The 26,790-nt window shown below is 45.1% G+C and overlaps 1 protein-coding gene across 4 annotated transcripts in view; it reads right to left on the bottom strand.

The window, feature by feature from the left end:
• The window catches only part of LOC139535479 (semaphorin-3F-like), an 83,927-nt gene that overhangs the window by 14,489 nt on the left and 42,648 nt on the right, over nucleotides 1-26,790 (bottom strand). For 2 of the 4 annotated variants that reach the window (XM_071334909.1, XM_071334908.1), the window contains exons 3-8: nucleotides 10,311-10,471; nucleotides 10,161-10,223; nucleotides 8,409-8,528; nucleotides 6,969-7,055; nucleotides 4,626-4,719; nucleotides 47-166 (exon numbers count right to left, since the gene is read on the bottom strand). In XM_071334909.1, the coding sequence (XP_071191010.1) occupies nucleotides 47-166; nucleotides 4,626-4,719; nucleotides 6,969-7,055; nucleotides 8,409-8,528; nucleotides 10,161-10,223; nucleotides 10,311-10,400 (574 nt within the window). In that variant the 5' untranslated portion in view covers nucleotides 10,401-10,471. The remainder of the gene's footprint in view (nucleotides 1-46; nucleotides 167-4,625; nucleotides 4,720-6,968; nucleotides 7,056-8,408; nucleotides 8,529-10,160; nucleotides 10,224-10,310; nucleotides 10,472-26,790) is intronic. The other 2 variants (XM_071334911.1, XM_071334910.1) reach the window with 1 other exon arrangement.

Genomic DNA, 26,790 nt, shown 5'->3' with positions numbered 1-26,790 from the left:
CGCCATAGAGAGGTGATGTTTGTCAGGATGAGACGTGAGACGTTACCATTTAACCATTTGGAGTTGTATTGGTCCGTCCTCATGGCTGTCTGTTTCCCCATAGTACGGAAGATGGACGCGTCTGTCCCCATGAAGTCAATGTAGACCCCCGCGTAGAGCTCCCCATCTGTCAATCACAGAGAAAGAGAAAGAGAGAGAGAGAGAGAGAGAGAGAGAGAGAGAGAGAGAGAGAGAGAGAGAGAGAGAGAGAGAGAGAGAGAGAGAGAGAGAGAGAGAGAGAGAGAGAGAGGGAGAGAGGGAGAGAGAGAGAGAGGGGGGGGGAGAGAGGGAGGGAGAGAAAGAGAGAGAGAACCTTTCATAACAAAGCCATCACCTACAGAGAAATAAACCTAGAAGAGACCCCTAAGCAAGCTGGTCCTGGGGCTCTGTTCACAAATACACACTCCCCACAGAGACTCATGATAGCAACACAATTAGACCCAACCAAATCATGAGAAAACAAAAAGATAATTACTTGACATTTTGGAAGGAATTTACAAAAGAACAGAGCAAACTAGAATGTTATTTGGCCCTAAACAGAGAGTGGCAGAATACCTGACCACTGTGACTGACCCAAAATCAAGGAAATCTTTGACTATGTACAGACTCAGTGAGCATAGCCTTGCTATTGAGAAAGGCAACCGTAGGCAGACCTGGCTCTCAAGAGAAGACAGGCTATGTGCACACTGCCCACAAAATGAGGTGGAAACTGAGCTGCACTTCCTAACATCCTGCCAAATGTATGACCATATTAAAGACACATATTTCCCTCAGATTACACAGACCCACAAAGAATTCGAAAACAAATTCAATTTTGATAAACTCGCATATCTATTGGGTGAAATACTACAGTTTGCCATCACAGCAGCAAGATTTGTGACCTGTTACCACGAAACAAAGCCAACCAGTGAAGAACAAACACCATTGTAAATACAACCTATATTTATGTTTATTTATTTTCCCTTTTGTACTTTAACTATCTGTACATTATTACAACACTGGATATAGACATAATATGACATTTGAAATTTCTTTATTCTTTTGGAACTTTTGTAAGTGTAATGTTTACTGTTCATTTTTTATTGTTTATTTCATTAAGTGTTTATTATCTATTTCACTTGCTTTGGCAATGTAAACATATGTTTACAATGGCAATAAAGCCTCTTAAATTGAAATTGAATTGAGAGAGGAGTGAGAGAGAGAGAGAGAGAGAGAGAGAGAGAGAGAGAGAGAGAGAGAGAGAGAGAGAGAGAGAGAGAGAGAGAGAGAGAGAGAGAGAGAGAGAGAGAGAGAGAGAGAGAGAAATCAATGGAAGATCATAGAAAGACAATAACAAAGAGGTTGACAGGAAGGAAACCACGGGCGATTAATCACTACAGTCCTTTGTTATGGAGATATAGCCCTGTTTTCTGTAGGGCAGGAACACACTGTATCCCTCCGCTCACCATAACCAACAGTAGGCCTCAGCTGGTGGCCAGAGTCAGGCTGGACAAAGAGGAGAGATATCCCAGGGTAGACACTGGGGACCTGGGGCAGGATGTGAGGATGTGGTCATTGGCGCTGGTCATGCTAACAGTGTGGGGTGGAGACCTGGGAAATGCCCACCCCCAGTTGATTGTGGCTGAGTGTGAGTGAGCAGGTGCTGCCCCAGTATAGGACCTGTTTAGAGAGTTGACAGATCTCCCTAAAGACAAGACAGCATTTTCCTTCTACAATCGGATCAGATTGAACCTCTTCACCATAGCGACCAAACACGACAGAAATATTGGGGTCAAGAGAGGTACATTGAAATCTATAACAGAGGAATTCCTTGTTTTGAATTTGTGTGGTACAGTATGTACCTGGCCGTATTGTAGGTCGGTTATGTAGTAGCTGAGTTGCTGCAGTAAGTGGATGCTTGGTAGTTTCACCCAGGTCAGCTCTAGGTATGGGCTGACCGGTGGTGTAAAGTACTTTTAAGTAAAAAATACTTTAAAGTAGTATTTAAATGTTTTTTGGGGGTATCTGTACTTTAATATTAAGATTTGTGTCAACTGTTACTTTTCCTTCACTACATTCCTAAAGAAAATAATTTACTTTTTACTCCATACATTTTCCCTGACACCCAAAAGTACTCATTACATTTTGAATGCCTAGCAGGACAGGATTCACACACTTACAGCATCAAGAGAACATCCCTGGTCATCCCTACTGCTTCTGATTTGGTAGACTCACTAAACACTAATACTTTAATTGTATATCATGTTTGAGTATTGAAGTGTGCCCCTGCCTATCTGTAAATACAATTTAAAAAAGAAAATTGTGCTGTCTGATTTGCTTAATATAAGCAATTTGAAATGATACTTAAGTATATTTAAAACCAAATACTTTTAGACTTTTACTCAAGTAGTATTTTACTGGGTGACCTTCACTTTTACTTAAGTCATTTTCTTTCTATTAAGGCATCTTTACTTTTACTCAGTGGTGTAAAGTACTACTTAAGTAGTTTTTTGAGTATCTGTACCTTACTTTACAATTTATATTTTTGACAACTTTTACTTTTACTTCACTACATTCCTAAAGAAAATCATTTACTTTTTACTCCATACATTTTCCCTGACAGCCAAAAGTACTCGTTACATTTCGAATGCTTAGCAGGACAGGAAAATGGTCCAATTTATGCACGTATCAACAGAACACCCCTGGTCATCCCTACTGCCTCTGATCTGGCGGACACAATAAACACACATGCTTCATTTGTAAATCATGTCTGAGTGTTGGAGATGGCTATCCATAAATAAATAAAAACAAGAAGAAAGTTCAGTCTGGTTTGCTTAATAAGGATTAGCCCCTTTTTGCCTAAAATGACATACCCAAATCTAACAGTTTGTAGCAAGGATATGCATATTTTTACCATCATTTAACTAGGCAATTTAGTTAAGATCAAATTCTTATTTTTAATGACTGCCTAGGAACAGTGGGTTGAAACTGCTTAGTTCAGGGGCAGAACGACAGATTTGAACCTTGTCAGCTCGGGGATTCGATCTTGCAACCATTCCGTTACTAGTCCAACGCTCTAACCACTAGGCTACCTGCTGCGTTTGATACCATTTGAAAGTAAACACTTTGAAGTTTATGGAAATGTGAAAGAAATGTAGGAGAATATAACACAATAGATCTGGTAAAAGATAATACAAAGAAGAAAAAAAAAACGTTATTTTGTATTTTTTTTGTACCATCATCTTTGAAATGCAAGAGAAAGGTCATAACGTATTATTCCAGTCCAGGTGCAATTTAGATTTTGGCCACAAGATGGCATCAGTGTATGTGCAAAGTGTTAGACTGATCCAATAAACCATTGCATTTCTGTTAAAAATGTTGTATCAAGACTGCCCAAATGTTCCTAATTTGTTTATTAATAACTTTTCATGTTTAAAATTGTGCACTCTCCTCAAACAATAGCATGGTATTCTGTCACTGTAATAGTACTGTAAATTGGACAGTGCAATTAGATTAACAAGAATTTAAGCTTTCTGCCAATATCAGATGTGTCTATGTGTAACGGATGTGAAATGGCTAGCTAGTCGGTGGTGCGCGCTAATAGCGTTTCAATCGGTTACGTCACTCTCTTTGAGACCTTGAATTGAAGTAGTGGTTCCCCTTGCTCTGCAAGGGCCGAGGCTTTTGTGGAGCGATGGGTAACGATGCTTTGTGGGTGTCAGTTGTTGATGTGCGCAGAGGGTCCCTGGTTCGCGCCCGGGTCGGGGCGAGGGGACGGACGTAAAGTAAAACTGTTACATATGTCCTGGGAAATTTTCTTGTTACTTACAACCTCATGCTAATCGCATTAGCCTACGTTAGCTCAACCGTCCCGTGGACGGGACACCAATCCCGAAGAAGTTGTTAATATAAGGAATTAGAAATTATTAATACTTTTACTTTTGATACTTAAGTATATTTAAAAGCAAATACATTTTAAAAAAATTACTCAAGTAATATTTTGCTGGGTGACTTTCACTTTTTACTTGAGTCATTTTCTGTTAAGATATCTTTACTTTTACTCAAGTATGACAAATGGGTACTTTTTCCACCACTGGGGCTGACATAGGAAGTCACAGAGGGGGGTCATGGGTAGTGTCACAGAACCCTGGGTGGCTGGGAGGTCAGTGGAGTCAAGCCAGAGAGGAAGAGGTCAACTGCCAAGTCTGACCACCTGCCTTTAAGCTGCTGACAACACCAGACCACCTACTGATATGAGACCTGACATACCGCACGCTTTACCCATTTAGAATGTTCCATCCAGCAAATAACTTTGCAGTACACTCTTTTTGATTATGACAATAATGTGACAATGGGGACAGTTAACGTCACCACAGGGTAGCTGCACATGAAAAGAGGCAGAAGTATTTGAATTAAGAAGATCTAGTGTGACTAGCCAATGGTGCAGTAATAGCTTCCACAAGGGTTGGACTGACCACAAACATTCCTTGGGGAAGAGAGGAATAAACCTTGACGGGAAACAAACCTTTTGTTTCCATAGAGAGACATTCAACTCTTCTAATAATGGAAGAAGTGAGCTGAGAGAAAGGAGATAAACGGAGACTTACTGATCAAAGCTGAGACGCTGTTGAGTTTAGGGTCGTAAGGACATTTGCCTTTCCCCGAATCCACTTTGCCCGGCTCCAAACGGAAGATATATTCCTGCAATAAACAATAAAATATGTAAACTAACATTCATTATTCTTTCGTATCCATTGAGAACACAGAGCAGAGTTGATTCTGGCCTTATAGAATTTGTGTATTACAAGTTGAGATACTGACACAGGGATGACGATACATTGGGAGACCAGTTAGGGCAACACCATGAAGTGATGGGCAGACTAGAGGTTGGTACACAAATGGTTTCTGAGCACGTCTCTCAAATGCTGTTTTTGTACTGATCCAGGTGTTCTCTCTGCTTCCACACGACAAGCGGTGCCAGAGCAACACGTCTGACACCAGCAGGCTCCTGAAGAGCTTCTATCCCCAAGCCATAAGACTGCTAAATAGCTAACTAAATAGCTAACTAAATAGCTACATGGACTATCTGCATTGGCCCTTTAATTTCTATTCTTGCACTGACTCTATGCACACTCACAGGACTCTACACATTCAAACACACACACACACACGCACACACACACACTTCAATGGCTCCCACACATAACACGCACACACATTCATACTAACTCTTCACACACACACACCCGCACTAACCCTAACCCAGACAGACAGACAAGAGCACCCCTTTAATACAGCCTATCCAGAACAGATAGAGAACAGCTACAAACCCGCGCACGCACGCACGCACGCACGCACACACACACACACACACACCACCTTACACCTATACACATCTACCCCGTCCACTCCAGTATCCCTGTCACCTTACTCCTATACATATCTACCCCGTCCACTCCAGTATCCCTGTCACCTTACTCCTATACACATCTACCCCGTCCACTCCAGTATCCCTGCACATTGTAAATATGGTACTGGAACTGACCCTGTATTTAGTTTTTACTTACTTTCTCCTGTTCTTCTTATTTCTATTTGTTTTGTGTTTTTGTTCTACTTCCCTTTATTTGATAATACTACGGATATTGTTTACTACGTTGTCGGGAAAGAGCTTGCAAGAAAGGCATTACTTGAAACTATGTAAAACACACACTCACACCCCCGTATTAGCTCTGAGCAAGGGAGTACGACGCGTACAAGGCCGGTTATCAGCGCGATGGAGTGCCCGAGCTAAAATATGCAGAGAGCGATCCAAAACTCATCCATCATGCTCCTAGTGTTAGTGATGAGGAGGATGGCTCAGGTCTACGAGCCAGGAGGACATTTTTAGCATCGGTCTCAACATTGTGTCAAGTAGCTTGCTGTACTACTGAGGGTTGGTAGTATTAATAATGTTGTATTAGTTCAACATTTGTGATTGAATGTAGAGCATGTGATTTAGGCACAGTAACGGAAAACCTACACAGATTGGCTTTCAAGACACATAAAACGTAACGCTTTCCTTTTGCGCCTAAGAAGAAAACTGTCCTTTCACTTAACTGACAATGAATTATCAAATGCCAAAAAAATACTTATTACACACGTCAGGATTACATATTTGACTAAAAGGCGAGTTGGACAAATACACTTCCACTTCTCCCCCAAAAAGACTGTTTGCAGACTGTTTCGAACTGAACGGTTGCTATAGTTGGACTGTGTTCTTATACCCTGGTGTCTACGGTTCCACTTGACGTAGTTTCAGTACATACCCTTCCTGAATGGCTCCCAAGACACATGAAGGCAGTACATTTATAAAGCATTCATTTGTTTTCCAAGCTACTGGGGTGAATCAGGATCTCTACATTTGTAAGGAATGCATTTATTGCAAACTTTCGACAGTATATTTTATGGCCAAAGTTGTGTATTTTTTATGACTTGTTGTGGTACTCATTGTAATGGATCTTGCCATTGTCCTCCACCACACATGTTTTCATTACATGCCTTTGAATGACTTGGCTGATATTAATACGTAGCCTACTTCTCAACATTCTAGTAGCCAAGATGAATTATCGACCAAGTACAGTAAAATCCCTTTTTTAAAGTAGGCCTTTGAGGTCACAAAAATCAAGTCATATTGGATGCTAGTGAATGTAAAGGACTGGACTCTGTTATACTAACCAACTTAACCTATGAATAAAACCGTTCTACTATTTAACTGTGATCATAAACACTTTCATCCAAATCTCTAACACCTTATTTCCTCCACACCAAAGTCAGCTGCGTCCATTTTGAATCTCAGCAGGAGGAACATGATAAGACAGGGCCTCTCAGACCCCAAATGGGCACCTGACCCAGGACTAGGTCCCAGACCCAAGCCCCTTTCTACAGTAGCCTCCCCTCGGCCCACGGCCCACCTTTGGCTCCACAGGCCCTGCAGTAGTGGTGAAATCTGCCGCCCGGTTGGTCCTCCCTCCGGACTGGGCCGCCTGCAGGTAGTGGGCCTAAAAAAAGAGGACACGTGCCACGCGATTACCAGGACAGTCCCATCGGCTGCACCCAACCGGAGACCCCAAAACCAATGGAAATTCAGTGAAAATTCAACCGAAGAGTTGACCAGGAGCAGAACAGAAAAAGCTCAAAGAAAGACCCATAACCGTAAAAAAAAAAAAAACATGACCACAACAGAAGAAATTAGTTTGGACTCCATGAGGAATGTAAAGACTGACAGAGGTGAGAATAGAACCCAAAAAAGTAACAAATCAGAACTCTAGTAAACCGCGCTAGAGAGTTCAACAGAGAGTTCAGTGATGATGTCATGTGCATAAATCAATCTGGATGAGTATCAGTACCAGCCTCTATCTAGGTTGCCAGATACATGCAGAAAACATGCTATGTCATGCACGTGCACACATAGCCAAGGTTCAGCAACATATACAAGACAAACGAGACAAAGGTGGACCCATTTAGGCGAAAAGGAGCGCAGAGAGAAAAAAGGACGATGGTGGGAGTGATCTCAGAGAAGGCGATGTCAGGTCGTATCTGGAAAACCTTGGTTAGCTGTCTAAGGACTCAACACGTGCGAGGCCTTTGGAACGAACACTGGGAGAACTCCCAAACAAATGGTTTCTGTTTACAGCTCTAATTTTACCCAAGGAAAACCTTTACAGTTCAAGTGACGTAGCTAGCGGATGAATGACAAGGGGACGACTGGCCTGTACATTGAAACCCAAGTCCTCCAATTAAACGTTGAGACTAAACAGGCGGGATAGCAACAGTAAGTGTGCACTGGGGACGGCAGCTGCCGGAGCTCTGATGTCTGCTGGTCTATGAGGGAGAGAGGGAGGAATGGAGGGACGGGGGTGAGTTACAAGGCCGGTGATGGATGAGAGGCTCCATCAGTAATGATGGGCTTTCAGAGCCTCCCAGTCAGGCCAGAACACTACACATAAACAGGTGAGGGGGGAGAGGAGACAGCCACTAGGGGGGAAATAGTAGCAGTTGTTTTAGACACACTTTCAACATGCTCTTCCCAACGGTACTATAGCTGGCAGTTAGCTTCCTATGGTGGACGTTAGCTGCCTCACCAACAGGAGCCGCCATAACAGTGTGACACAAAGTGCCGGGATAAAGGAGAGTTACACATCTGTGGAGAGCTCACTATAAGCCTTTCTCTGGGTTCACAAGACCATGGACAGAGCAAATCAACGTGAACAGGGGAGCAGAAAATGAGTGGAGAAAAGGAACAGACCGTGACAATGACAGACAAGGTGGGTTGATTGACAGATCTGACTCTGAAAGAGGGGGAGTTCAGGGGTCAGTGTCACCATGGTCAGATACATCTTGTCTCTGGTTACCTGGGACCTGCGTCCGCGGTCCACATAGGTGCAGACGGGGTTGTAGGCCCCTGTTCCACACACGTATAGGTGGGTCCGGTTCCACGGCTCGATCAGACGGATGAAGTTCCCACATTCCCCCTGAAAGAGAGAATCAAAAAAACGTTGATAATAGGAGACGAGGACAATCTCCTTTCAGCCTTGTGAGAAAAACAAAATGTCAAATTGATGATTAATGACCTTCAGCTACCATTTTTGATTGATCTGAGTCTGGTGTTTGGCTGCAGTACTACTTACTCCCTGCTGGCTTTCTTTATTGGACACACACACGCACACACTCGTACACGCACGCTGGATCACAAACACACACAGAGTCTGGCTTTAGAATAGGACAGGTCAGCGGCCCCTTCTTGGAGGTGCTGGTAATGAGAACAGATCTGTGCCTCCACGATCTGAGGCCCCTAATCTCTCCTACCAGCTGTATGGAAACCCAGTCCCCTTACTTTAAACCCAGCCAGTCCCCTTGCCTTAACGCCAGCCAGGCCCCCTGCCTTAACCTCAGTCAGGCCCCCTGCCTTAACCTCAGCCAGGCCCCCTGCCTTAACCTCAGCCAGGCCCCCTGCCTTAACCTCAGCCAGGCCCCCTGCCTTAACCTCAGCCAGGCCTCTTTGCTGGCCACAGTAATACAGGGTTACACAGCTAGGGCCAGTCTGGGCAGATACGATCTCTGTGAGTGCTGCATGCTGTCCATCTTGTTGCAGGAGAAAAGGATGTACCAACCATCCACAATGAGATGTGTGTAGAATAGGGGATAAGCCGTTTTAGCATAGCTAACCCAAACAACATGACAGATGCACACCAGTCAATTCATTTCATTGTGTGTGTGTTTGTGTGTGTGCGCATGTGTGTGTGCACAGGTGTGTGCATTATTCATTCCACAGTTGTGCTCCCCCCAAGAGTGCGGTGTGCATGATTGCCTTTGACCTCTTGCCTGAACTGACATCCCCTTTGAATTGCTTTTGAATTGTCATCATCTGTCATTCCATAAAGAGGGGCCAGGTTTGCCAAGATGTCTACAGCCAATTTAATATTTTATTATTACGGTGTTGGAATTCCACCCCTCTCTCACATATGCCTGCACAACACACACACACACGCACACATGCACACATGCACACATGCATGCTAGCTCCTACATGCATATGCACACACAGGGGCCCATACTATGTAACCAAAGGCGGTGAGATGTGCGGGTCAGCGAGCACGTTTAAATGAACATTCCAGTAGGATAAACAGAGGCCTGCTCTCTCAATACCAGCAGGGGAGCACGGTTATTATCCATACCCCCCATCACCTCTCCACCATACCCCATCCTGCATGCCACTGCCCAAATACACCCCTTAGGGCTGTGTGTGGGGGTGTCGACATGTGTGAACAAATCAACAGAGAATTCAGAGGAGGATCAGACCTTGATATGGATTTAAATGGTGCTCTCAGGTCCACGGGGGGCGTGTGTGTGTGTGTGTGTGTGTGTGTGTGTGTGTGTGTGTGTGCGTGCGTGCGTGCGTGTGTGTGTGTGCTCGTGTGTGTAAAGGAACCTCTGAAACAGATGTGGTTAAACAGGAGCTTTAGCCTCCAGCTACAGTCCTTCACACCCTAACGGCCATTTTAGCATGATTCAAAGGGGTAAAGGGAGGGTATGTTGGATAATGAATGATGTCAACAGCACAACTAACCCAAATGTCACGATGGTTGAGAGAGTACGGTACTTACGTTGGTATCCTTCCCCGACAAAATACACTCTGTCTTCCTCTGAGGAGGCACAGGCCAGTGAATCTGAGAGAGAAAGGAAAGAGCTGGTTAGTTTTAATGCTTCACTATACAGCAGGTCTGGGATCAATGGTGGCTTGGGGCGTCTCTTACTATGAGCGGCTCCTTGTTGATGTCATGCAGGTCCAGGGACAGGATGTAGTCCTTGCTGCCCACGTACATGCGGTCGTGGTCCTCGTCCATACGCAGGATACGGTAGTCTGTTGAGTTGAGCAGGAAGGAGAAGTGGTGGGCAGTGCCAGTAGATCGCAGCTCTAGAGAGAGAGAGAGCGAGAGGGAGAAATAGGTTTAATCACTGTCGTCATGAACCCTGTGGCCGTAAAGTGCAGCATATATACACATTGAGAAACACGTGTAACCCACAGAGTGATTCACCCACCGAGCGATTAGCCTTTATTGGGAGTCAGTTCAGGGCAACACAGTCCTAGAACTGGCACAGGAACTTCACAGTAACAGTCTTTTGCTTGCCAAAACTCTGAAAATACTGTTTCTGGAAATGATATTTCCTCCACATAAAGTCTTGCCAAACATATCCAAGCACACACACACAAAAACAAACGTTGTACTATACCATGCTTAGAGCAACTTCAACCACTCATAAAAACACGCTCCAAATCTAGACCTCCGACACCCCCACTACCCAGCTAACAGCTACAGTAGCTGTGGTGGAGCGAGGCTGCTACTCCAATCTGTTGTTTGGAGTCAGTTGTTCTCTATGCAACACGGACCTTCACGGCCTGTTATTACGGTTTTGGTTTGACTCATAGTATAGAAATGTGATACACACATCCTAAACGTGACACACGAAGAGCCTTTCCATAGACGTTTTCACTCTGTGTAAAAAGTCCAAATGAAAAGGTGCCCGTCAGACTGTGGGTGATGCACGACTAGCAGGGAATGGACGCTATCTGTTCTGCTGTAACGTGGGAACTAAAGGAAGGCACACTCAAGAAAGAAAACGCAACCTGAGTTTACAGGAAGAGTGTTTCGATGTAAAATTGCCATGCTGCACAATATCATAAGCCATCATAAACCTCCTAGCCTGTCTGAGAGGTGGGGGCGGGGAGAGGAGAGAGACAAAGGAGGCTGAAACCTGCGTGCCAGATATCGGCTATCATCTCTGATCTGGCCCTGGTAATGGAAGACTTGTAACGTGACTCTAGTCCTAGTGTTCTAGTATTGTAGGGCCACCTGTAGAGAACAGCCCAGCTGAATCAGGCTGCCAACACACGGAGAGGAACAACTTCTTAAAAAAAAAAAAAAAGGATTACTTAAAAAAAACGAAACATTCTGGTCACACCACAGTCCAATATTATACGTAGCTTTAACTGTCATGTGAACTCATCGTAATGGTTTTTTAAACAATCTGGAAATAAAATCTCTCGCAAATGACTCATCTCTGCCGTTAATGGCAGATTGCTGCCGTGGATTAGTGTGTGTGTGCGCTTCTGTGTGAGATCAGCGGGCGTGAGGGCAGATGGATGGGAGGTCTGGGACACAGAGTAGAACTTTATCCCTCTCCTCTTGCCATTAGTTTCAGCTAATCTGGTGTGGTATGAAAATGGCTCCATTAGAGGTTGTGAGAGAAGACTTTAGCTGGGCGGGAATCTGACAGACAATCTATCTCTCTCCCTCAAGGTGGGCCTTCTCTCTCCGTGCGGCTCGGGAAAGTTGATCCAGCACTTGGATCCCGAGCGTCCCAGAGGACACCACGATGGAAGTCCTGTTCATTTTCCACTCCAATGGGTGCAGACAAATGACCCGCTGTCTTCTGTAACTTCTACTACGTCTCAACTCCCCTGCACCGAATTGTACGCTGCATTGAATCGAAAGGAGAAAGCTGGAGACAGATTACTCTCAATAAAAAAAGTCCTCCCCACAACAGCTTTAGTGAACATCTGTCCATGTGGAAATAAAAGTGTATAATATTGTGTTTACCCAGATGGGAGAAATTATTGAGTGAGCTGGGGAGCTCTCCACTGCACACAGAGACACAGGAGATGGTGTAACTGTAAAACTGACATGGACCCGCTGGCAGAGGGCTCCTCAGCTGTTAACGTGGTGAGCGCTAGCTTCTGTCTTTTGGAAACTTTGTAACGGTATTGTTATGGTTTAGCAGGTGTGCTCTAGCCACACACAGAGGTGATATACAGTGCAAGACGTCTTCCCTTTCTCCTTCTGTTAACGTGAACACACTTCCAAACACATGCACTAACCCTCACTAACCATAACCCAGACAGACAGACAAGAGCACCCCTTCCAGAACAGATACAGAACACACGCACGCACACACACACACACACACATTAAAAGGTCATCTCCCTTCATAAACACCCCAGTCTGAGCAGCCCTGTGTTGTTGTCAACTCAGGTCATCAGCAGGCGGGACACCAGCCAGCCAGCCCTTCCTTGCCGTGCCCAGACATCACTCCCGTCCCATCCCGTGGTGCTGCTGGCTGGAGCACCGGGCTGAGGGGATACTGGAGACGCTGAGTTCAGAGGACAAGCCGTCACCAGCTGACATGTGGCATTCATCACCTCCGCGCTGAGATTAGCACTCAGGGTCATTTGAATGGGACCGCTGCCGCCTGCTTGCTCTGTTTCTAACGCTTGACTGCACGGGGGAAAGTTAGGCAGCGCCAAAGTAGCAAGTCCAAGGTCATAGGAGAGACACAGACCCAGACAGAGAGACAGACAGACATAGGAATATTACATGTGACAGGCAGACATCCATCACAAACCTTATCAGTCACACCAGCCTCTCGTGTCAGTCTGTCAGGACATCTCTCAACTGCCACTTTATACTCCAATAACATGTCTTTCCATCTCTCAATTTTTTTAAATCAATTTCTAACATTTCTGATGTAGAGCATAGAAATCGTTTAACCCTTAGTGAAATAGCTCAAGTGTAGCGACCAGACAGAGATAACTTAAGACCAACAACCTACAGATATAGAACTCTGAATTTGGCTGCTAAGAACACTTGTATTCTCCAGCTGGCAACAAAGAAGACAATACATGAACTATAACAGATATTGAGAAACCTACAGAGGATGTTGAAATAGCAGGACACTTAATATCTGCACATTCTGCTCGAGTCCGTCCCCTACATAGTGCACTACTTTCATAGCGCTCTGGTCAAAAGCAGCGAACTACATAGAGAATAGGGTACCATTCGGGATACACAGTAGCTACTTAGTGGAGCCTCTAATTCAAATCACTAATCAGGGCAACATAAACTCAGCAAAAAAATAAACATCCTCTCACTATCTTTAGTTTAGTTTAATTGATTAATTCGACCATTTAAAAAAAACAAGCACACATAAAACTTGAAAAAGCCATACATGCACATGAATAAAATCATCGAGGATAACACACAATAAAGTCTGGGACTTATTTCCATTGTGATTCTCATTGTCAACTGCGTTTATTTTCAGCAAACTTAACAAGTGTAAATATTTGTAGGAACATAGCAAGATTCAACAACTGAGACATAAACTGAACAAGTTCCACAGACATGTGACTAACAGAAATGGAATACTGTGTCCCTGAACAAAGGGGGTGGGGGGGGGGGGTCAAAATCAAAAGTAACAGTCAGTATCTGGTGTGGCCACCAGCTGCATTAAGTACTGCAGTGCATCTCCTCCTCATGGACTGCACCAGATTTGCCAGTTCTTGCTGTGAGATGTTACCCCACTCTTCCACCAACGCACCTGCAAGTTCCCAGACATTTCTGGGGGGAATGGCCCTAGCCCTCACCCTCCGATCCAACAGGTCCCAGATTTGCTCAATGGGATTGAGATCCGGGCTCTTCGCTGGCCATGTCAGAACACTGACAGAACACTCACTTCATAACTGTGACCTTAATTGCCTACCGTCTGTAAGCTGTTAGTGTCTTAACGACCGTTCCACAGGTGCATGTTCATTAAATGTTTATGGTTCATTGAACAAGCATGGGAAACAGTGTTTAAACCCTTTACAATGAAGATCTGTGAAGTTATTTGAATTTTTACAAATTATCTTTGAAAGACAGGGTCCTGAAAAAAGGACATTTCTAATTTTTTGCTGAGTTTAGTTAAACAAATATACAGTGGAGGTGCATGCTCTCTGCCATGAAACGATATCAAAACATTACATTAAATGAATCACTTTTAAAATAGAATAATTACAGTCTTAAGTTACATTAAATGCTACTTGTGCACTGTGGTTTGTTTTGCAAAATGGACATTTCATGTAATTTTGTTTTGGAACGATCACTGCATCCAACAATCATCTTAAAAATAATCTCAAACCTTTCTGCATTTTCTTTCTCAGAGCAAATTTCCATTGTAAGCAAAGAGCATTATCGGATAATGGAAACATTCTCTGGCTATGTTTAACATAAAACAAAACAGAGGGGAAAAAATCTTGGCATGGGACTGTGCGATGCACATTCCTTGTGGCTAAACTGACTGTACTGTCAAACAGGGGAGGTGTCTCTAGTTTCAAATTGGCTGAATGAGAAGCATCAGGAGTGCCAATCGTACAGTAAAGCATGCCCCTGCATGACATCTGACTGGGGATCTGGAGACAGGGAGGGAGGGAGGGGGGAAACTCCAAGGGAGTGACTGAACGGGATCCACACTGAGCTGAGATGTCTGCTTCTCTCCTGCCTGTCTGTCCTCTTCCTTTGTATCTGTCCAGAATTACTGAGCACAAAAGGAATACTGTAGGACATGACATGGATGAAGGAATTAACACAGGATTGGACACAAGCCACAGCCAGGACGGGGCTACTGGCTGTACGGCTACTTAGCGCTCTCACCTCCGAATCAGATTAGCAATCCATTTGTGACACCTACAGTACACTGGACTGAAAGACTGACTGGCACCCAGTACTCCTGGTGAACGGCGTATCTTTCTCATTCAGCGAATCCTTTCCCGTCGCCATGGGCCATGGGCAAATTGAAGTGCAATCTGGCATAGCTGAGAAGTATGAATTTCCTTTGCCATAAGCAGGTTCCAGCATGTATCCACTGTAACTAAGCTACTGGTAGAGGCATGGTGATATCCAAGTTATGGTATGATGATGGCTCTCAAATCCACATCATCCTACCGAGACGGGATGGGGAAGCTATCATCTACACTGAGTAGTAGATCGAAGTCATTCGGTGATGATATAATACTATATTCCATTTATCCAAAGCGACTTCAATTGCAGTGAGTGCACATTTAGTATTTGCACGTGATCCTTGTGAGATATATGCTCTTCTCAGTTGCGAATCAGATCGTTTTATCTTCATATCGATATATTGAAAGTGAGAGGAAGCATATCGAGGAAAAACATTCCCTTCACATAAACTGTGCATTCAGTGCAAACTGGTGATAAAACTCCACCCGTGATGGGATACAAGTGTTCCACCCAGAGCAGAAGGACCTGGTATATACCACTGGAGCTCTCACCAAGGCCTCTGTAACCACAACCACCCACAGTCAGACAGGGCTCAACTCCACGGGTGTGTGTGTGTACGTGTTTCCCAGGACCTTATGGTTATGGTGAGGAGATAAGGTTAAGGAGGAAAGAGACGTTGAATTTAAGCACCTGTCCCATTTACTGCAGCTCAGGGTAAATTGACAGGTGAGATGAGGGAGAACGAAAAAAGGTATTGCAAACGATAATGGGATGACTTCGGCCTAATGGAACATGCGGCAGACCTAATGGAACATTGCATCATAGGTAGGCCTGAGAATGTAACTAGTGAAGAGCTCTGTCTACCACAGACCAAGGCCAGCATGTCAGTGACATCTGGTGGTAAAATGATACGGTCTGTCTGTCCACCTGTTGATTTGATCCCTCTGCTCCCTCACTGTTCTGTTCTACCAGGTGCGTGGACAGGCAGCTTGGCTGGGGCTGGGGGTTGGGGGCTGGGGTTGGGGTTGGGGCCCAGGCTGGGGTTGGGGCTGGGGGCTAGGACACAGACTGGGTGCAGCTGGACAGTGGTCCTTGGTGGACAGAGAGAGAGACCCATTGTAGACCTGCCCAGGTCTCTCTGTGTGAGGATCTGCTGGGGAGTGAACTGCGCTGTGAGAGTTTGTGGAGCCCTTCAGCCCGACAGGATTCTTCCTGTGTGAGGAGCCGCTATCAGACCTGGAGATCGCCCCTGATCTGCCTGCAGCACTGAGGTGGGGAGGGGAGGAGGAAGGAAGGTGCAGACAGCAGAATATCCCACATACCTGCACAGGCATCCCCGGCATGTTGTCTGAATTCCCCGTCTCCACTCAGAGTCCCATAATGGGAAGGTGTTGCTCACCTTGCTTTGGCTTGTCTCCAGCCATGCGTGTGTGTGGGGGGGGTGTATGTGTGCATGTGTGGGTGGTGTGTGTGTGTCGTCGTGCATGTATGATACAGAGCATACGATGCCGTTTGACCATACTGACAAGTAGGATTGCGCATTTTGGGGAATATTCAGTGGAAACTTTCCGTGGGAATTAACGGGAATGTATGGGAATTAACGGGAATATATGCAAATTAATATTAATACCATTTAAATGTAGATGTTTTTTGCATTGGATATATTTACCATATCATATGGAGACAGAAACATAAACCTTTAGTCAAAAGTAGACATAATTGCAAATTATTAAATCCTTCCAATAGAAATAAATAAAAAACAATTTAGTTACAAATTTAACTTTAATTAAATTAGTTGACTCTTCACATGGGAAGATTTCACTGAACAACAAAAGAAAGAAAATATTGAATGATCCCCAATGATCCATCGCATCTCCCAAAAATGTTTTCAACACATCTGTAAAATGATAGTGTAAACTAAAGCTTTGGTTGTCTTCCTCTCAGGCTTCCGTGTCTTCTCCCTGGACCTCCTCAATGTCCACGTCTTGAACATCAGACTCTGAGTCCTCATCTTCACTGTCATTTTCCAACCTTGTTGAGGATGGCTCGTTGTCAGGCTCAAAAAGCCAAAAATTTGCCTGGATGGCCACCAATTTTTCAACCCTTGTATTAGTCAGCCTGTTGCGTGCTTTGGTGTGTGTGTTCCCAAAGAACGACCAACTGATGTTGGTGGGATTTGGAGGATGATGGAGGCAACAGGGGAAAGAGCCTCAGATCCACAAAATCCCTTCCACCAGGTGGCTGATGAGATATGTTGGCATGACTGCCAGTGTACTTCGCCAGACTGCCAAGAACCTTGCCCTCATCCAGGCCAAGGTGGCGAGACACAGTAGTGATGACACCATAGGCCTTGTTGATCTCTGCACCAGACAGGATGCTCTTGCCAGCATAATTTGGGTCCAACATGTACACTGCGTCGTGTATGGGCTTCAGGCAGGGATTCACGCTGTATTTTGAGGATTATATGTATTTCAGAGCTGCAGTTTCCTCTGCTTGGAGCAACAGCGAAGTGGGCAGGGCAGTACGGATTTCTTCTCTTACATCTGCAAGCAGAGTCTGAACATCAGACAGGATGGCATTGTCTCCCTCGATCCGTGCAATGGCTACTGCTATAGGTTTCAGGAGTTTCAGGCTGCTTACCACTCTCACCCAAAATACATCATCCAGGAGGATCCTCTTGATAGGGCTGTCCATATCGGCAGACTGTGATATGGCCATTTCTTGGAGAGACTCCTTCCCCTTCCAAGAGACTGTCAAACATGATGACAACACCACCCCAAGGGGTGTTGCTGGGCAGCTTCAATGTGGTGCTCTTATTCTTCTCACTTTGCTTGGTGAGGTAGATTGCTGCTATAACTTGATGACCCTTTACATACCTAACCATTTCCTTGGCTCTCTTGTAGAGTGTATCCATTGTGTTCAGTGCCATGATGTCCTTGAGGAGCAGATTCAATGCATGAGCAGCACAGCCAATTGGTGTGATGTGAGGGTATGACTCCTCTACTTTAGACCAAGCAGCCTTCATGTTCGCAGCATTGCCTGTCACCAGTGAAAATACCTTCTGTGGTCCAAGGTCATTGATGACTGCCTTCAGCTCATCTGCAATGTAGAGACCGGTATGTCTGTTGTCTCTTGTGTCTGTGCTCTTGTATAATACTGGTTGAGGGGTGGAGATGATGTAGTTAATTATTCCTTGCCCACGAACATTCGACCACCCATCAGAGATGATTGCAATATAGTCTGCTTTCTCTTTGATTTGCTTGACCTTCACTTGAACTCTGTTGAACTCTGCATCCAGCAAATGAGTAGATAAAGCATGTCTGGTTGGAGGGGTGTATGCTGGGCGAAGAACATTCAGAAATCTCTTCCAATACACATTGCCTGTGAGCATCAGATGTGAACCAGTTGCATACACAGCTTGAGCAAGATATTCATCAGCATTTCTATGACTACGTTCCTCCATTGAGTCAAAACAACTTCTGATTCCAGGAGGACCATGAGCTATTGCTATCGATAAGGTGTCTGATTTATAATTTTCACCTTGAATAGAAGTAGAGGGACTTTTGTCAGAGGTTGCTTGTTGTGAGCGCTGAGGGAAATTTATGCACTTGGCCAGATGATTCTGCATCTTTGTTGCATTCTTCACATATGATTTGGCACAGTATTTGCAAATGTACACAGCTTTTCCTTCTAAATTAGCTGCAGGGAAATGTCTCCACACATCCGATAGCGTCCGTGGCATTTCCTGTAAAGATTAGAAGAAAATGAGTAAAAAAAACAACAAATACATTTCCATGTACAATAAATAGTTAAGCAGTTAGATTAAACAACTCCTTTGTAAGATAACTGTTTTAAAATTAAACATGTATGGAAACAGGTGAATTAACACTCCTCAGTTAGCAGGCTCAAGCAAGCTAAATCATCAAATCAAATCAAATGTATTTATATAGCCCTTCTTACATCAGCTGATATCTCAAAGTGCTCTACAGAAACCCAGACTAAAACCCCAAACAGCAAGCAATGCAGGTGTAGAAGCACAGTGGCTAGGAAAAACTCCCTAGAAAGGCCAAAACCTAGGAAGAAACCTAGAGAGGAACCAGGCTATGAGGGGTGGCCAGTCCTCTTCTGGCTGTGCCGGGTGGAGATTATAACAGAACATGGCCAAGATGTTAAAATGTTCATAGATGACCAGCATGGTCAAATAATAATAATCGCATGGTAGAAAAAAATAACTAGCAGAAATTGTTAACAAGTTAGAAATGATTTTAACACACTTTGTTGTAGGCTACTATTTACTAGTTAGCAAAAAAGCAGGTATGTCATACAATTGTAATCAAAACTTACCAGAAAGCATGTTGTCCTTGGCTCAGACAGTGTAGTAGTGTGGGCTCAATAGCATCTCATTAGCGTGCCATATCTTGAGAATCAGCTGTACATGTGATGGAAGAGTGCACTGTGCATGCAGAGGGTTGCAATTCCATTGAATTGGGGATAGTTTAACCAAAATATGCCACAAGACCGAGAATTGCCTTATGTGTACCTACAAAAAAGGTTCATTGTTATAAGCTAACTTTTTTGATGAATTTAAGCAAAATTCCCCAAATTGCCGGGCTTACCTTTCCATGGAAAATTTCAGGAAAATTTCAGGAAATGTACCGGAAAGTTTCCGACCCTTTGCAACCCTACTGACGAGCTGCTACATATAAGAAAATAATACTTTCTCAATAGTTAATACTGTTTCTCTTCTAATCTATTACCTATTCCCACACATCTATCTCCACCTCTCTCTGTCCGCCAAGGACACAATGTGAACCTGTCCAGCAGCACCCAACCTGAGCCCCAACCCCAGCCCCAACTCTCAGCCTGAGCCCAAACCCCAGCCTGAGCCCCAACCCCAGCCCCAGCCCCAACTCCCAGTCCCAACCCCAGCCTGAGCCCCAACCCCAGCCCCAACTCCCAGCCTGAGCTCCAAACCCAGCCCCAACTCCCAGCCCCAACCCCAGCCTGAGCCCCAACCCCAGCCTGAGCCCCAAGCCCAGACTGAGCCCCAAGCCCAGACTGAGCCCCAACCCCAGCCTGAGCCCCAAGCCCAGACTGAGCCCCAACCCCAGACTGAGCCCCAAGCCCAGACTGAGCCCCAAGCCCAGCCTGAGCCCCAAGCCCAGACTGAGCCCCAACCCCCGCCTGAGCCCCAACCCCAGCCTGAGCCCCAAGCCCAGACTGAGCCCCAATCCCAGCCTGAGCCCCAAGCCCAAGGGACACAAAGACGGCCACACTTATCTTGGCCGTACGTGAATCCCTATCAGAAAGATTGCATGATTTGGTATGAGTGTATAAGGGCAATTCCATGGTGACAGAGCTGAGACTTTTCACTTTAAAATGCATGTCAAACTAAAAGCAATGCTTGCAAAGTTAAACAAAGCATACAACTCTATGCACAAGGACCACTTTTAACAATTTCCCATTTTTTTGCAAAAATAAATTTACTTGAAGAACAGTGCAGATGCAAAGTTTGGTAACAGAATGAGGGCACCAACAGCACAAATCATCATTCTGTTACCAAACTTTGCATCTGCACTGTTATCCAAGTAAAATTTTCCGTGGAAATTGTTAGAAGTCGTCCTTTTGTATAGAGTTGTATTGCTTGTTTAACTTTGTAATCACTGGTTTTTGTTTGGCATACATTTTAAAGTGAAAAATCTCAGCGTCACTCTGTTACCGCAGAATTGCCCATAATTATGTGTTCAAAAGCAAGCGTGAGAAAAAGAGAAGATTCATTGAGCCTCACAGAGTCAGGGACACAGAGAGAACCAGGTGTTGGAACTGGTTCAGGGAACATAACTGAAAAAGGTCATATTTTGAGAAACAGAACAAGTGATCTATACTGTTCCCGGAACAAAACCGTTATTTGAAAAGCATGGGAACCGGTTAATATTATTTTACGTTCTGGGCATTTGTTTCCAGTCCCACAAAAAAAGGCAACAAAGCACCTATGCAAAGCCCTCACTGTCACTCAGAAACCTTTTCCAGTGTCTGCCTGCCTGCCAGCTGAAAATCGTTGCCAGCATGTGCGTGTAGGCTACCTGCCCCTCCCCCTCTCTCCAAAGCCTGTTACAGGCATGATTCAGAAATTAGGGAGAGAGCGTTTTCAATTAGAGAACAATGGATTCACTTTTTCAATGCTAGTTGAGGATACTATAGCAATCACCTTTCACATTCAATTGATTAACTACAAAAAGGTAAGACGTGTTTTTATTTTAACTCTGGTGCTGGCCTACACACACAAGCATGTTAGCTATCTAGCTTTGGTCTAGCCCTCGGAAACTCGAGGCTGTGTAACGTAATTGAACTAAGAGTCATGATCAAAGGGCTAGCTCCGGTCCAACGTTATTTAAGCCAACGGTCTGAAGTTCAAAGACATTCAAAGTTCCTTCATAGAAGCCGCTCCTCCTAGGTGTAATTCTGTAGGCCTAATTCAGATAATGCATGTCATGACAACAAGACGCCCAGCACTTCATGCCCGGCGCTCTCCTCACCTGCAAAATTTCAGTCGTATGTTGCACCCTGCACAACACTTGTCTGTCCAATGCAACTCCATAGCAAGCTGCTCTATCCATTGCTGAAGTAATTTAATGTCGAGCTTAATGTACAAAAAAAAAAAAAACATTTGGGAGTTAGACCCGGTTCAGAACTTTATTTTGCTGGTCGGAACAGTGGAACGGAACAAAAAAAATGATGGTTCTGTTCAGAACGAAACGATTTGAAAATCATTTCTGTTCCAACCCCTGGAGATGACATCCAGAACATCAGAGTAACTGGAGAGCCAGGTTGATCAGAAAGAAAGGCCCCTTATCACAGGGAACTGTGATGTGACAGCTTGGTGTTTGTCTCCAATCGACACCTCATAATCAGCCCCCTACCACCACCAACAACCACTGGGCTTGGACTATTGACTCAGAACACAAGTCACAGGAGCTGATTGGTGTTTACCTTCGCCTGTCAAGGAGAAATAATTGCCACCAGATTAAGTCTTATCTCCGAGCCTCTGGAGGTTGTCACTCCGATGCTCTCATGCTCCTCCACAGCTATGACTGACAGTGTGTGTGTGTTTGTGTATCCATGTGTGTGTATCGAAGTATCAGTGTTTGTGTGTGTGTGCGCATGTGTGTGTGTGCGCGCGTGTGACAGTGCAGCAGTGAGCAAAGATCTCTGATCCCTACATTCAATCAGGGACACCTATCTCCCAGTGCAGAGATCAGGAAGAGGAAACTGATGATTCGAACAGCGCTGTTCCTTCAGCTGAGCTCCTGGGTGGAAACAGGAGATTATCAAAATCTATCTGGCCTTGTTTCGGATGACAGGACTTTTCTCTCTCTCTCTGTCCCTCTAGTCAGTGCACATGATATTGACTTCTCTTCATTAAAGGAGAACGACTGGGAGAAAAGAGACGTGAATCAACTGCAGATGTGAGTGGAAGAAGGAGAGGACTTATTGCTTCGGAAGGAGTTGCCTCAAGATGAGTGAATACATACTATACCATCATCAGTCAATTTAAAGGCAGTTGCAAATGTGCCACATCCCATCCACTAACCTTTGTCCTTGCCAGAACCCAGAACCGACTGACTGAACAAAAAGTGACATGCTTTCCAGAGTGACGCCAATGGCTTTTTTAAGCATAATTCAACCAAACAGTCCAAGCAAACTCAACTCATGAATCATCACTTGTACTTTGTCCAGAAAAGACCTGTAATCTCTCCGTTTTGCAAGCACAATAATCAAGTTGCCTAACCAAATGAGCAGAATTGCACTCCGCACTTGGGGAAAAGTAGTAGAGGACAATCCTTGAGTTTAGATCACACTAATACACACTGAGCTCTGGGAGGTTGTTTGGGTGGGACAGTATTATTCTGAGGTAAATAGTTGAGACTGTCGCTTACACCCTTCCCTCTCCCTCGCCAAACAAGGCCATGGACAGATGCCCGACCCGCAGCAGCCCATGGTCAGGGGCTAAAGGTGAAAGGTCACCAGGGGGCTGGTGAAAAGGCTCATCCTGGTCCCATACACGCTTCAGCATAATCTGGGATTATCTCAGGGGTCAGGGTGGCTCGCCCCTCTGCCTGATCACAATCAGGGGCTAGGGATATGTGGAGTGGGATGAGAAGGGGGAGAGTGGAGAGGCACTTCTTTCAGCCTCCATCAGAATAATTTAGCTCCCAGAGACCCCCGTCCAAATGTGCAAAGACCTTGGATGGACCAACGCGTCAAACTCCTGGCGCATAGGCATTGGCACCAAACAATCATCTCCCACAATCATCTCCCACAACACCTTCCCCCTAACCCTCCCGCGTATGTGTCTTGTTCACCTCAAGTTCCTGCCTGGGCTCTGCCTCCATTTGGAGCCACAGTTCACAGTCGTATGATTCGCAAAATGTTTTAATTATGACAAATACTTTACTCAGTAAGGTTACTCCCATATAACTCGATGGTCACTTCCACTAAAGCCAACTTTGAATCGTTGATATCCCAGACTTATATGCGCAATAGCCTAGGGGCGGGGTTACCATCAGAAAAACTATACTGGAGGAGGGTGAAATGGTCAGACACTGGAAAGGTGTTGACAGTCAAGGGAGGAGGGGTTGAGTTGTCCCTGAATTTAATATTGCCAGTGACCTGAACCTTGACAGTCATTTTCATATGATTTTTTATTGTCTCTCTGTATTCAATGGCATCCTTCCAACAAACAATAGGCTGTAAAAAAAAAAGAAGCATATTGCACCAAATCATTCTAACATGTCTCCAAGAATCTCCAAAAATAGTTTCCATATTCAACAGCAAAAAATTGTCTTGGAGATGCCAAAAATATGCTAAATTTATGCAGAGCTGCTAATACCGTAAACCCTGTTGCCCTGCAGCACATCAGTCTATTGGCTCCCCCGTTTCTCAGAACACTAATCTCTGGGTTCTGGTGAACGTGGGGAACGATGGTTCCTCTCTTTGTTTGTTTACCATGGGGCCTGTATCCCAGCGGCGCTGTCTGGGCTCCTGGCTAGTGAGCTAGCGCGTGGGTGTGGGGGATTCATAGTAGATTAGAGGCTGCAGTGGGGTATACGTAGCTGCTAAGCTAGCCTCTGTTATGATGATGAAGCTGTGTTTATTGTTGTAGCTGTGCTGTAGGCTAGTCGGTGGTGTGGTGGGGTAGGGTCAGGGTGGTTGTGTGTGTGTAGCTGGCCCGGTGCTGAGACTAGAGGGCAGAGGTCAGAGGGAGCAGGGAGGCGCTGAATAATGAGACAGAGACGTTGATGGTGGTGTGGATGAACAGAGCATCCATCTATCTCTCCATCTCTCTTCCTCTCAAAGAAGTGGAGGCCTCGCTAAACCTCCAAATCCTCACCGTGGCCTTACGTGGAAAAAGACAGGCGATTCCTACTTTTTCTTTCTCTATCTCTCTCTATCTCCACCAGACCTCTGACCTGGCACACTCTCACCGACAGCTGCACTAACACGCCCATGATGGATTCACACTGGAGATTCACTTTCTACTCACTTAAGGATCGAACATGTCTTCCCACCCTACATAAAGTGTTTTTCCTCTGGGGATTATATAAACAAAACACACACATAGCCCCACGGGTTAAGTAAAGGGGGTGCACTAGGTTGATCCTTTAGCCTGATCTATGCTCCTCCCACATACATAAGTATTTGATCACCTACCAACCAGTAAGAATTCCGGCTCTCACAGACCTGTTAGTTTTTCTTTAAGAAGCCCTCCTGTTCTTCACTCATTACCTGTATTAACTGCACCTGTTTGAACTCGTTACCTGTATAAAAGACACCTGTCCACACACAATCAAACAGATTCCAACCTCTCCACAATGGCCAAGACCAGAGAGCTGTGTAAGGACATCAGGGATAAAATTGTAGACCTGCACAAGGCTGGGATGGGCTACAGGACAATAGGCAAGCAGCTTGGTGAGAAGGAAACAACTGTTGGCGCAATTATTAGAAAATGGAAGAAGTTCAAGATGACGGTCAATCACCCTCGGTCTGGGGCTCCATGCAAGATTTCACCTCGTGGGGCATCAATGATCATGAGGAAGGTGAGGGATCAGCCCAGAACTACACGGCAGGACCTGGTCAATGACCTGAAGAGAGCTGGGACCACAGTCTCAAAGAAAACCATTAGTAACACACTACGCCGTCATGGATTAAAATCCTGCAGCGCACGCAAGGTCCCCCTGCTTAAGCCAGTGCATGTCCAGGCCTGTCTGAAGTTTGCCAATGACCATCTGGATGATCCAGAGGAGGAATGGGAGAAGGTCATGTGGTCTGATGAGACAAAAATAGAGCTTTTTGGTCTAACTCCACTCGCCGTGTTTGGAGGAAGAAGAAGTATGAGTACAACCCCAAGAACACCATCCCAACCGTGAAGCATGGAGGTGGAAACATCATTCTTTGGGGATGCTTTTCTGCAAAGGGGACAGGACGACTGCACCGTATTGAGGGGAGGATGGATGGGGCCATGTATCGCGAGATCTTGGCCAACAACCTCCTTCCCTCAGTAAGAGCATTGAAGATGGGTCGTGGCTGGGTCTTCCAGCATGACAACGACACGAAGCACACAGCCATGGCAACTAAGGAGTGGCTCCGTAAGAAGCATCTCAAGGTCCTGGAGTGGCCTAGCCAGTCTCCAGACCTGAACCCAATAGAAAATCTTTGGAGGGAGCTGAAAGTCCGTATTGCCCAGCGACAGCCCCGAAACCTGAAGGATCTGGAGAAGATCTGTAGGGAGGAGTGGGCCAAAATCCCTGCTGCAGTGTGTGCAAACCTAGTCAAGAACTACAGGAAACGTATGATCTCTGTAATTGCAAACAAAGGTTTCTGTACCAAATATTAACTTCTGCTTTTCTGATGTATCAAATACTTATGTCATGCAATAAAATGCAAATTAATTACTTAAAAATCATACAATGTGATTTTCTGGATTTTTGTTTTAGATTCCGTCTCTCATAGTTGAAGTGTACCTATGATAAAAATTACAGACCTCTACATGCTTTGTAAGTAGGAAAACCTGCAAAATCGGCAGTGTATCAAATACTTGTTCTCCCCACTGTATCTTTACACATACAATGGAGTGCTGGGCTTTATTTGGGGAGTAGTGTCGCTGTCTTCCCCTTCCCCCTCTCCTGTAACAGGGTCGTGGCCCGCATGGTGAGAGGAAGGTAGGGGTAGTTAGGGGTAGGTGAGGAGAGGTAGATGGGGAAATGAGTGCGGGTAATTAGGAGGTATATTTAGAGAGACAACTAGGACTGAGTGTTGCCTCAGGGTCTACTGGGACAGAGCCATCCACCGCTCTCCCTCTCCCCACTCAGGGTGTTCCACTCCAGGGCAGCGAGGGGAGCCTAGGATGCCAGGTCCTTTTTCAACCGCAGGACAGGAGTGATGGTGGTGGGGTAGAGGGGTGAGAATGGAGGGAGGAGTCCCCAGGGTGGAGGAGTCTGACAGCATGGCCTAAGAGCTGTCAGGTATCAATGCTAGCCTGGCAGCAGGAGTGCCTTGGCAACTCTCTGACACTGAGCCTGAATGACTGTAAAAAAGCTACAGAAAGAGATGCTACAGGTTGACTGAAGGGGGCAGAAAACACTCCACTCGGTTTTCATTTTCATTTCAAAGCAGCTCACTCACA

Source organism: Salvelinus alpinus, chromosome 12 (assembly GCF_045679555.1).
Source record: "Salvelinus alpinus chromosome 12, SLU_Salpinus.1, whole genome shotgun sequence".
NCBI lineage: Eukaryota > Metazoa > Chordata > Actinopteri > Salmoniformes > Salmonidae > Salvelinus > Salvelinus alpinus.
This window is presented reverse-complemented; position numbering and strand designations above follow the sequence as displayed.